Genomic DNA, 13,571 nt, shown 5'->3' with positions numbered 1-13,571 from the left:
CTGGGCGCTTATGAGATCCATTAGACTCATTCTTTTCGCCCCCTCCCCAAACAAACACAAATCAGCACAGTGCGGCTCGAACTCACTCTGAACCCTCAGAGGAGCTGGTGGGTGGCAGAAATCCATCACTGCTTCGTGCTGCTAATGTATATGAACTTCTGGGCTGCCATGTCTAAGACACTGCATTCAGTCAGAACGGTGAGCTGAGGTGTGTTTGACAGCCTGTTGCTAAAATATTCTTATAAATCTAAATCTTGGAGGTGGGTGGGGTGAGGGGGTCTGTGAAGACAGCAGACAGCATGGGATGGAGGATTTGTTAGAAAGGGTTTTTGGTTCCAACAGAGTGAGCCAAATGCTCTCAATGTTCCATAAGTGATAAATTGGGCAACAGAAACAGCCACTGTTTTCAGCTTCAGAGCGACCTGCTGCTGCTGCATTGAAAGAGGAAAATCAATCAAAATAAACACTGGACTGTCGGGTTGATCTGAAAATATTGAGGAAGAATTACAGTACTAGAATTACAGTAACATGCTGATACACATAAAGGAAATCTATATGATGCAATTGCAAAAACTTCAGACTGAATGTTGCATTGATTCTCATTATTTCTTCTATTCACACTCTCCCCTATATTTAGGTGTTTAAATCAAACGGTTTGTCATCAAATATTAAACCAATTCAGTGGATAACAGTTATGTTTATAGAATTGACATGATAAAAATCTTTTCAGAACATTGTGATCAATGTCATTCCAATTTGATTCACATAATTTTCATTCACATCAAATCACAAAAAATACCTAATATTTTAAAGTGTATTTATTTTCCTGAGCTTAATTAGACCTGAAAATGCAAATCATTCTGTTTTTTTTTTTTTTTTTTTTTTTTAGAAAGAAATAGACTCAAGCAAATTCTGGATGTTTAGATTTAAAATTTCAATTTATAAACATAAAATCAGGATTTAGGGAAAATGTACTTCTATTTATCTTTAAGTTTGCAATGGGTTGCAGAGTTTGACATTGTTATCAAAAGCAAAAATCTCCTTAGTCCCAGTAGGAAAATCTAAACTAGTTATGCACTCATGATGACTTCGCAACAATCTTTATCCTGTCTCTTCTCTGAGATCTCTCTAGCCAGTAAAAGTCAGTCTGATGATAACTTTAGTCTTATTTTTTGCTTTGTCCCTTCCAGTTTTTCTTTTCCTCTCTGTCTCTGATAATGCCCTTTTTAATTTATTTTCTGAATCAGCCATTATGCCTCCAAAATGGCCACTGTCTTGATACCCACCTGCTGGCATGTGACGCATTGCCATAAAACAAAACACAGCTATTGTATCCATGGGCAACTAAGTTAACCTTTTCAGCTTTTTGTGCAACCGTTTTTGTGAATGTATGGCAAGAGCTGTGAATTATACAGTTTAATTCTATAACATAAATGTCAGGTGAATAGCCATCAAAGCAAATGTAGACATAACCAAAGCCAGTTGTAATTGTGTGTTATGTGATATCACCTGGTAAAAAGTCACTCTTAAAAGGTTTTTCAGGCATTAATATTGCACCTATGACATTTACAATCCAGCTGGAAAATGTGGTGCTTATTCAGAGACTCTACATCAGGGATCACCAACTCTGGTCCTTGAGTGCTGTGTCAGCAACACACCCTATTCTAATTAACGGGTTATTAACTGACTGGGGCAGATCTTTACTACAAGCTGATAGTGACCCGTTTTACTTGAATTTTGTTCCAGTAGGGAAAGATCAAACACCTGCAGGATTCTGGTCCTTGAGGAACACAGTTGGTGATCTCTACTCTATATGGTAAATTCACAAGGAGTGATTAATGATGACATTATTATCTGTTAAATTTCCATTCTTAAAAAAAGAAAGAAGAAAGAGATAGCTATCACTACTATGCTGCTAAAAGATCTCTATTCTGACCTGTCAAACTTTCCACCAATCAGATTAGTTGGTTTAAATTGACAGTCATGTCCAAGCATGAGCAACCAGTGCTCAACATGTGAACAGTAAGTTATATGTCTGAAAAGAACAAATATATTGTTCCTCAATGGCTGGATGCACAGTGGAACCAAAGAAAGAGTTTGAGTTGTTTGATAAAATAATGTATAAATAAATGTAAACAACAAAAACTGCTGCAGGAAAATGTGTAAATGGTCTCTGTTGTTGATCACTTTTGATCAGTGTCTTATTTTTACAGAGTACTGTTAGTAACCAAATCTGTTTTGTTGCTTTGGATGGCATCTCCCACCCTGCCTTTAAATCAGTGTTTCTTAATTCCTAACCCTACTTTAACACAACTATTTAGAATAAAGGGCTCATTAACAGGCTGCAAAGAACTTGATGAAGAAGTTCGATAACCTCACTGACTTGCTTTGGAGAAGGAACATGTTTAAAACATGCAGGGTAGGGGTGCTGAGGACCAGAGTTAAGAAACAGCCCTTTAAATGAACTCTAGTGTGAATGGGCATTTAAACTGTTTCAGCGAGAAAGCAAACAGACCATCCAGAGAAACCAAAGAGAAATGTATATCGAAATGGTGGATATGTGGCTACCTCTGCTGCTCATACTGGACAGATTCTGGTGAAAACTGTATTAGGTCTGAACAACAAATAGGAAGCAGATTGAAGTTGAAATTGCTGCACTATTGTTTACTTGTCGCGAATGACCATTTTCATTCTTGTGAAATCAACAAGCTTTAATTTTCTTCTTTCTTGTTGGTCAGCAGTTGCTATTAGGAATACCGCTCCAAGCAAATAGTTGTACGTACTCGATGTTGTTCATGTGTCGTGGTTCACTTGGTAAAGTGCATTGTGTGACATGGTGGATTATGCTGCTGGAAGTATCCATCAGAAAATGCTAAACTGGGGTTATAAAGGCATGGACATGAACAGCAACAGTACTCAGGTAGGCTGTGGTGTTTAAAACACGTCATGCTGTCAGAGGGAAAAGAACCCCCCCAAAATACACCTTCAGCAGTGGCATCCCTAGGTGCTGAACCAAGGCAGAATGGATCCATGCTTTCATGTAATTTTCACAACATTCTGAGCCTACTATCTGAGCATGGAGCTCAAATCGGGATGTTCCATCTTCTATTGTCGAGTTTTGGTAAGTCTGTCAATTGTAGCCTCAGCTTCCTGTTCTTAGCTGACAGTAATGGCCTCCGGTGTGGTCTTCTACTGTTGTAGCCCATCTGCATCAAGGCTGGATGTGTTTTGTTTTCAAAGATGAGATTCTAGATACCTTGGTTGAAACCAGTTCTTGTTGAACTTCCTGTTGTCTTTATCATCTCCAACCAGTCTGCCAATTCTTCTCTGACCTGCTGGATATTTTCTCTTTTTCAGACCATCTCCAAAAAGCATAGAGATGGTTGTGTATGACAGATTAACAACCATGCTGTGGCCATCATGTGAACAGAGTAACAGGGTAAATACTCACATCAAACACCGTTTCAATATAGAGCTCATCATTGACCCGATCTCGGAGGATGTCCTGGTTCTGCCGAACAAAGGTAATGTAGGTGTCTGCAAGATCCATCCCAGGTTTCTGCAGAACAGAGGACAAAGACAAGTCTGAAGCCTGAGTCTTCTTGGAGGAGAGCAAGATAAACATACAGAACACTGTTTTAAATGCACAGCTGTTAGCTGTGCAGTACTGGAAATATAAACATGGTGGATATTCATGGTCCATATGACAATAACAGTATGTAGCAGAAACGAATCACATGCAAGCTGTGCACAATGACCTCTGGATAAGTTCAGACTTTTAATCATATATATTACAATAAGTTGAAATAGCACTTCCACATAATAATGGAAAACTTGCTGTGACGTATTGTCACAGCAAGAAAGCTCATGATTTTTAACTAACTCTGCTCAGTGTTTGCACCAGTGTAATGTTCATAACTGTTATCAAAGGTCTGTCAAGGTTTTAATTGCTCTGCACCACTTTATTGGAGACAGTAAACTGATTTTAAGCAATAAAAAAAAATAGATCATAGATAATGTGGAGACTATGCAATGACAGTTGTTAGCTTGCACAAAACTCACTAAAGTGGCCCTATGCACACCTTTGACTCTTGCTGCAAGTAGCAGTGTGTCTCATGCAAACAAACAGGGAAGAGCAGGTTTCTCAAACTGAAGAGGGCTTATCTATCAGGGTCAGGCATAAGAAGGGATAAAAAAAACAGGAAGAGCAAAAGAGAGATTGAGTCTGTGGCAAGTGGCAACCTCCGGTGGTTCAAAGTGAAGCCTATGCGGAAGTGCATAAAACTGCAGTTTCCCCTTTCATCCACTAGGACAGTGTTTCTCATTTCCGGTCCTTAGGCCCCCTGCCCTGCATGTTTCCTCCTCCAAAGCACCTGAGTCAGGTTATTGAACTCCCTCATCAAGTTCTTTGCAGCCTGTTAACAAGCCCTTAGTTTAGTCAGGTGTGTTAAAGTAGGGTTGCCTTTAAAACATGCAGAGCTGGGGGTCCTAAGGACCAGAATTGAGAAACACTGCGCTTGGGACTCCAAAACAGAGCGAATCCCCATAGACTTCCATGTTAAAAAGGCCAACTTCGCAGCAGAAATAAACATGTTTACAGTCTAGTACAAAAATCCATTTTCGGTTTAATAGGTCAGGTTTACCTTCACGACAGGGAGGGATTATAATTTAATATAAAAATTTAGCATATTTAGTGGCGTGTCCTTTTGATCGACAGGTACCCGTTCTCCTGCTTCAAGTAAGAAGAACGTAGAACAACCGTGGTTTTTAGCCGGCTAACAACGTGACTTAACTTTAGCCCGCTTACCTCCTTTATCTGGTTAGCTCCGGGTTAGCTCAGTAAGCTCTTTGCTACAGGCAGCTCAGAGTTTGCTCAATGTCAATCATCAACCATGACGCTCAAAACCCCTCTTTCAGCTCTACCTCTTGCCCACATTTGCATTTTCTGGGTGAAACGACATGCATGCCCCCGCCAGATGGTGATGGTAGGAACGGCCCACCAAGCTTCAATTCATCTCTTCAGAAACCTATGGGCAGTGTCGCGGAGGCTCTGTCCATCTTTTTATATACAGTCTATGGTCATTGGCAAGTAGTGCAGATAATATGGAAGCAAATATAGCTCAGAGTAGCTCAGTCTGCCCTTCCATTAAATACCAGGATGTCATGGGGCTGGACAAGTTAAAAAAAAATAAAACAATACAAAAATAAGACTAGTTAAACACAAAAGTAAGAAGTAAGTTTTAGGAAGCTATTTAAATAAAGGCAGAGTTTCAATCTTCACCTCTATGAGAGCATATTCCAAATAATGGGTGCATTAAAACAAAAAGCAGTTTCTTCATGTTTAGTCCTACCCTGGGAACAGAAAGCAAAGTCTGCATGTTGCTCTAAGCTCCCTGGGACTGCAAATGGCCTGGTCCTGATGATAAAAAATTAGCTCAGAAAGCTGCAACCTGAAACAATGCATATTTTCCTCTGATCAATGCCACTGTACAAGTTCCCTGTTCAATATACTAAATTAATTAAACATAGCTGGAAGGTTTATAGTGGATCAGAAGGCTTTATGTGTACTTTGGCCTTTAACCATTTAGGGCTTTATAAACAAGCAGCAGTATTTAAAAAGTTCTCTGTTGGACAGGGAGCTAGTGTAAAGACCTTGAAAAAAGATGTGATCCACCTTTCTAGTGTTAGTGCTAGGTTCTGGATCAGCTGGAACTATTTGAATTTTGTGGTAAACCCATGAAAGACCAGTAGTCCAGTCTACTGAAAATAAATGCCTGAACCGCTGTGATTCACCAGTCCTTTAATCTCAGAACTATGTTTGAAGTAATTAAAGGTGGTCTTTGTAAGTGATTTGATGTGGCTGTTAAAAGTTAGGTCAGAACTCCAAATAACACCGAGATTTTTGGGTTAATTTGAGCTTTTTAACACTGCAGATTTAAACAGGGCACTGCTTTTTAGTTGTTCTTCATTTGGTCCCAAAATGATTATGTCTGTGTGTAATTATGAAGCATCTAGTTATACATTTCCTTGAGATACTTGAGGAAATTTTGCAGTGGACTGTAATTTCCATGTTCTACAATTATGTATAGCATTTTTTTCATAATCGCACATAATCTAAATGTAAGCATGTACATTTTAAACAGTAGAGGCCCCAGAATGGATCACTGTGGAATTCCATGTCTTGTGTTCAGATGCATGATTGCCAGTAAGAAGTCTCCATTTGCCAAAATGATTTAATCTTGTTTGGTGCCATGCCCAATCTTCCATTCTGTTCAGCAGTATATCATGATTGTGAGTTACATGCCATGCTGACATCCAATAATACAAAGACAGAGGCATTGCCTTTGTCTAATTGTCAGTTTTAGTGTTGTGGCGTTAATGGAAACCTGACTGGAAGATGTCAAAGCAGTTGTTGAGAATAAGAATTTGGTTTAGCTTCTGATAGAAAGCTTTCTCTATGATTTTACTCAGCAATAAAAAGTTTGGTATTGGCCTGCAATTTGAGAATTTCATTTGAGTTTGTAGTTGCTTGATAACTGCAGTTTTTACAGCCTTTGGTGACATCAGACAGAAAGGCCACATCAACAATCTGCAAGAAATTAGGGGCTAAACAATCAGAAACATTCTTGAAAAGGTTTGCTGAAAGAATATAACAGTAGTAAGATAAAAGTTTCAGGTGCAGGATAATAATTTCAACTTTGCATTTCTTTATGGTGCTAAACTCAGCTGTAACAAAGTCAGCTTTCCATGGAGATGGAAACAGTACATGTGATTAGCACTTTAATGAACTATGGTATTTATGATTTTTTTTTTCTGTAACAGAGGTGTTATAGCATGTGTTGGTGAATAAAAAAATCAGAAGTAACAAATGGCCATGTAAAATAAATTTTTACCATTGAGTTTCATGAAAGGTTAAAAGCTAAGACTGAAAAATTGTTTAATCTGTTTACAGCTAAATGTTTTTAAATATGCAATAATACACCTTTAATAACCTTAACAATATAATAACAAGGCACATTAATGATGATTTTGAAGCTTAAAGTTTAAAAATAACTTCATAATCATTAAAGTAAAGACTATTTTTGGACTGAACAGTCAGAGAACTACATGTGTTTGTACTGAAATGAGATTTCATCTATTTCATTGCCTCCAACAAGACAGTGCAAAGCCAAAAGGAGCTCAATACAAAACTTCAGAAACAAGGATCCAGTGAAAATATGCGTATTAGTCCGGGACATCATTGGTTAATTGTTCAACATTGCACAAAAGAGATGTTCAACATGACCAACTGCATCGGTGTAAAAACATGAGCAATATCATCTCTCCTCTTTTTATTTGGGAACAGCCAGAAAAGGTGCTGGGAAAAACTTCAACTGCTGGGAAGGCAGTGGTTTGCGATGTGAGGCCAGGGTGAGAAAAAGTGTTCATTCATACTCCCCGCTGTCAGGGGAGATTACAGCTGTAATGCCTGTTGTAATTGCCTTGACATCTTTCACACCTGTTTTCTCTAAGCTGGCATGCACTGGCCTCAGGGGAGCTGTTGTTCTGCTACAGCACTGCTGAGCACGGCACAACGGTCTACAAACAAGGAAATGGAATATCAGGAAACCAAGAAACCTTTTGGCTTCAGTTAAGGGGTCAAGTTACAGACTTATGCTATCCTGGGATTGTAAAGTGTTCTCGTAGATACTATAAAAATCATCATCAAATCATCTCACAATGTAGTAGGAAGCTGTGGGACAGACGACACGGTTTCTGCTGTCAGTGCAGCATCAGGATTTACTGCTTTTCAGATGCTTGCTTCAAAAAAAAAAAAAAAAAAAAAAAAAAAAAAAAAAGTAAAAAGAAAAGGATCACCGAGCTGCTGAAGAGGTTCGTATAAAATATTCTTCAGATGAGAAATACAGCAGATAACTGGGTTTAAGGTGACATGATATGACTGCGTGGGGATCCATTAGGTGTGTGAAGGGAGAGAAAAAAAAGTGATTGTGTCAGTGCTATACTCCTCCAGAGGGATGATGGGTCAGGCCCTGACATTGACAAGCCTGTCATAATCCACATAATCCTCTGGAGTGAAGAGTTAAGAGTCTGGCAGATCAGGAATCACGATCAGAAGTGATAATGGCAATGAGTGTGTGTTTCTGAGTGCATGTAACATGACTTGTCATATTGTTTCCAATGTCCTCCAACACACACTTTTAGGTCATGCACACATCCCTGTAAGTAACTCGGAAATGTTTCTACAACATGTTGATCTTTTTTACTTTTTTATATAATACAATAGATCCACATAACTCATAGTTCATCATGCTAAATGCCGAGGAAATGAGCAGGTGACAAATAAATATAAAACAAGGATTGACAACGGGATTTTCTGACACTACACAGGTTGTCAGCAACTCCCGATCAATAGACATAGATTCTTTCCAACAGTCCAAGCAGGAACAAACCAGGAAGACTGCCAAGTGTTGGTGGATGTGCTGGAACAAGTCTGATCTGGATTGCCTCCAACTTGTAGCTCACAGCAGCTAAATGACCTCCTGCTAACGTCTCAATAGCACCAGACACTTAGTAGAGTCCATGGCTTGTTGGATTAGTGCTAATTTGGTAAAGTACCAACATCAAATTAAGGAGCTGTAAATTAACTAAACCCCCTCCGACAAAAAAAAAAAAAGAAAAAAAAAAAAAGCATCAAATGTAAATAAAAAGATAATGTGATGATTTGCAATCTTCAGAAAAGGCAATGTACCAAATATTCAATAATTTTGCTCAGCATGACTTTGGTGGCAGCAACGCCTCAGAAAAAAAAGCAGGATAGGGACAAGTGCAACACAATTTTAAATAAGTCGTACCAAACAAACAGCTTTAAGAACATGTTCTTTCTAATTAAGTAACTGGCAACAGTTCAGTCATTTGGAATAAAAAAAACAAAAAACAAAAAAACACCTTAAAAAGGCAGAGTTTCTCAAAAAAATAAATATGGGCAAAGAAACAGCAATTTGCTAAAACAACACCACCAACAACAAAATAAATAAAAATAAAACTCTGTTATCACAGTACATTATAACAATGAATGTTCAAAAACACAATTTGGTGATCTTTTAAATCAGAACTGGATGTCCTGAAGTAAATAAAAGCAGTTTTGATGCCACTATAAAAAAGGGTTGTGATGAGTCAGAAACTTTTCCACAAATAACTATCTGTGAACAAAGTTCACAGTAAAACCCAAAAATACAAGTTACAGCTCTATATCAAAGAGCCCCCAGTAGAGGGGGCAGTGTAGGATCAATATAGTAGCCTACAGAAGATGTTGGCACACACTAGGCAGCAGCAATCTTAACATGTAGCAGACCAAAAGGACAGATAAGTCTGTAACAAGGCTCGTTATTCAAATCCAACAGTTCAAACTAGTTGCAATTATATAAGAATTGAACAAAAATATGAGAACAGCACTGTCCACTTTAGAGCTTCCGATGATGTCTCCACTTCAAACGAACCAAACAAACAAACAAACAAAAAATCATATGAAGCAGCACCAAGCCCCATTTCCACCAAGGTGTCCGTCTCATGATTGCAAGGTTTGGTCCAGTTAATCCTGATGTGTCAAACTACACAGTAGTCATGTTATAATGGCATGACACTATCCTTGAATTAAAACAATGAAGCACGTAACCCAAAAACAAAGGAGGAAAATGGTGGATATCCATCAGTTTGTGTTCATTCTTCATGGCATGCGGCTTAAAACAAAGCCCCATGCTAAATAAATCCACCATATATTCTAACATCCATCCATTTTGTTAACTGCTTAGTCCAATTAAGGATTCCAGGGAAGCTGGAGCCCATCCCAGCAATCATCGCGTGAGAGGCAGAGTACACCCTGGACAGGTCTGCAGTCCATCACAGGGCCTATATTCAAACATAGAGCTATTATTGTTTTGTTCTTATTGCGGAGTTGCATCGGAACTGATGACTCTTTCGACCAATCAATGGACTGCATTGTATTTAGCGCCTCCCTTGAGGGAAAAGATAGTTTATTGGGACCCCAATGAAAGGATTCCGAAAAGGAGGATGGCTCAAATTTTCTGGCAACATTCACAGTTGTTGCCTATGGAAAATAAAATAAAAGGCAAAATGACATGTCCTGCATTGAGTTTTACATATTTGGAAGGGCTACATTGAAGGTATAAAGACATGTTAGAACATCTGGAAGCAACCTTGTATATTTCAGCAAGAAAACCATTTAATTATCTACCACACCTGTTACAGCAGCCTGGTGTCTTAGTGTAAGAGTCTGGCTGTGGGACTGACCCACCAGCAGCCCAGGCCTTTTACCAACCTAAACTATATGGTGCAGCACGTAACAGAAAATACAAGGACTCAGTAATAATGAGTCAAGAATAGGGAAGCTTTCTTCCCCCCCAAAGGTGAAGTGACTGGTTTCTTCAGTTCCAAGATGTTTTCAAACTGAGCTGTGAAAATATGTTGTTGCCATCAACTCCGAGATGAGCTAAAATTATAAGACTAGCTTATTGGAGGTCGGATTACAAAAGTAAATGGCCACAACAAAATGATTAGTGTCCAACTGGTAAAATCTGCATAATGTAGACTAAGTCAATGTGAAAAAAAAATCAAGAGCGTATACAGTATCTGTGTGTCAGCTGTAACATATTACTGCCCCTGTTGTCACTTGAGACATCAATCCCTTACCCATCCCCAATCCCCCTAAAGGCTCGTCTTAATCATTTAGCCCCCTTCTCTCCTGTTCTGACAAGTTGACAAAGCAGCGTGACAGATCGGAGACGTCGGCACAGTTCCAGCCACCAAGATTAAAACTTAACACGAGAGGAAAGAAAGACAGACAGAGGAAGGAAAAAAAAGGAAAGCAGTTCAGCACTCTTGTCACGCTCTACCCTCTCAGCCTGTTTTGTCTGCATCACTGTTTCTTCACTTGTAGCAAAACACCAGTAATCCCCTCTGCGACAGGATAATGGATTCCTCGTTGATCGTCACTGTTTGGCAAACAAAAAAAAAATGAGTGTACAATTTTCCAGTTTGTGAAAGACGGGGAGGGGTAGAACAGTAAAGTGGTGGGTGGAAAAGAAACCCTCTTAATAATGAGTAGTTTGTAAAGGAGGGGGAGCAGTGAAAAGACAGGTAAATACACACGGCAAAGTGCTCAGTTTCCCATTGAGCTTCATTTAATTTCTAGACTGTGATTCTAAAATGTGTGTCTACATGTTGGAGCACCATGGAGCTTCTTTAATTTAAACTAAAACTATTTGTGTTATAATACAGGGATATAAAGTTTCAAGTCACAAATAAGAAATCAAATCAAATTTAAAACCAACAAAAAAAATAAATTAAAAAAACAATCAGTAATTGTGTTGCAAAGAAGGATCCACATGGTAGTACACTGAAAAATTACTTTGCTTATTGGCACTGGACAAAAATGAAAACTGAATGTTATATGTAAAAATTGTAGTGTTTTAAAAATTCTATATATACCTTTGAATCTGTTATTTTCAATAAAAAAAAAGTATACAATTCATGAGTAAAATTTAAAATAAAAACAGAACTTAAGAATTTTCAGCTCTCATCAACTTATATTTTATTCAGAGTAGACCATAAATAGTTAGATGTTGAAACTGAGATATTGTCCTATTTCATGCATAATATTAGCCAGTTTCTAATCTAATGGCAACAACACATCTGTAAATCGGAACAGGAGCTTAAAAAGGCCACAGCAAAAATGAAAAACAACTGGAGGAACATTTCCAGCCTAACAAGCATAAAAGGAGCATTTCAAAGAGGCGGATTCTCTTACATGTAAAGAGAGGGTGAAGTTCACCCATCTGGGACAAGCTGTCGAAAAATTTCCGTTTTTGTTTAATTTCAGAAAAATATTCTCCGTTTAAGTTGGGGATTTCTTTAATTGAAGAACATTTAAACATTTGACAGTTTTGTGATGAACAAAGTTATAATTGTTATGATAATTTCTTTGGCACAGTTTGTCTTTACGGCTTATATTTATATCTGAGACTTTGCCTCTAAAATGTTCCCTTCATAATTGCTCATGTTATCGACTTGTTGCCAGTTTACCTAATTAGCTGCTGCCATCAAATTAAAATGAGCTAATATTTTCAATGAAATGATAGTTTTCTACATCTAATTTGTTGTTTATGTTCTATTGGGAATACAATTTTGGTTGATGAGATCTGTAAATTATTGTATTCTGTTACACAGCATCCCAACTTCAAGCATTGGGGTTGTACTATAGGAAGCTCACAGCATATTTTACCTACAGTTTTTAAATATCTGTCATGAAAGCTGCTAAAAAACAAAATTTTATAACAAGACGGGTTGGCACTAAGTTAGCTTTATGCTTGTTTGTACATTGTGTAAGTCTGGGTTTGTTTGAAGGACAGTGTTGTGTGAAAGATGGTGAATAGCCAGCAGATACTGATCACTCTTCAAATGTTTGTGCTTCTGCTCTGCCAGTATGGCTGTTGTTGACATGAGAATGTGTGGCTGTCAGTCACTGGTATCTTGGCTGTGGAGGTGTGAACACGCCCTGCTGAACATGTGTGAATCAGTCCAGGCAACACACACAATCAGCAAACCCAATATTTATTAGCATACTGTCATGCTACAATATTTTGCAACAATCATGGTCCCCTACTTGAAAATGCATTTAGTTTATAGTTTTGGCAGTTGTCTTTAGGCATTTTACATTACAAGCACAAGATGGAGTTGACAGAGTGCCAGTAGACACTATGTATGCTATACATAAGAACCCTATTAGTAATTATCTGAAGGAATTGAATACGCTGCCAGTGAATACTTAAATACAGGATCAAGTGTACAGATAAGGAGAAATAAGTCAATGAACAGGTCAGTGTGACTGTGTTGTTTACCCTGATGTAGCAACGGTCTTGACAAGTACAGAACTTATCATTGCAGCTCCACTGAGGTTCAACTAAATGAGAAGAATTTCCCTGATTTTTTTGTAACTTGTAAGAAATCCATACACAAAGCTAAAATAGTTCACTGTTCATCATTAACAACATAGACCTAAAATAAACCCAAGATTCTCCCCAGTGTTGTAGTAAAGCTAAGAGTCATTGATCCTTGAACCCAAAAGCATCCTTCCCCCTCCTGTCACTGATGCATCAGCTTGATCTGTCTGTAAAGATGGACTGTAAACACAATCTGTGCTGCAAAAATGTTCTGCTGTGTAAAGCTGTGGAGTTTGAACATCCCACCACGGATAAATGTTTTACTGGAATTGTAAATTTTGACAGTTACAATGAATACTTAAATGGAGGACCAAGTGTTAATGTATAGATAAATAATTCAATGAACCAGTACAGAGAGGGGCTTTTGGCTATCAGGCCCCTCTCTTATGAAACCAGCACACACTGTGAGTCAGGTAGGCAGACACCCTCTCTACCTTTACGGTTAAGTTTAAGACCTTACTTTTCAACAAATCATAGTTAGGTCTAGCATCCATTAGTTATGCAGCCATAGGGACATCCATGGTGCACTGAGCACTTCCTTTTCCCTATATGACA

General features: G+C 38.3%; 1 protein-coding gene across 1 annotated transcript in view; it reads right to left on the bottom strand.

The window, feature by feature from the left end:
* The window catches only part of cadps2 (Ca++-dependent secretion activator 2), a gene marked incomplete at both ends in the record, with an annotated part of 215,682 nt that overhangs the window by 10,497 nt on the left and 191,614 nt on the right, over positions 1-13,571 (bottom strand). The window contains one exon of the mRNA XM_079247774.1: positions 3,452-3,559. Coding sequence (XP_079103900.1) covers positions 3,452-3,559 — 108 coding nt within the window. The remainder of the gene's footprint in view (positions 1-3,451; positions 3,560-13,571) is intronic.

Source organism: Telmatherina bonti (assembly GCF_933228915.1).
Source record: "Telmatherina bonti genome assembly, chromosome: 2".
In the NCBI taxonomy this organism is placed as follows: Eukaryota; Metazoa; Chordata; class Actinopteri; order Atheriniformes; family Telmatherinidae; genus Telmatherina; species Telmatherina bonti.
This window is presented reverse-complemented; position numbering and strand designations above follow the sequence as displayed.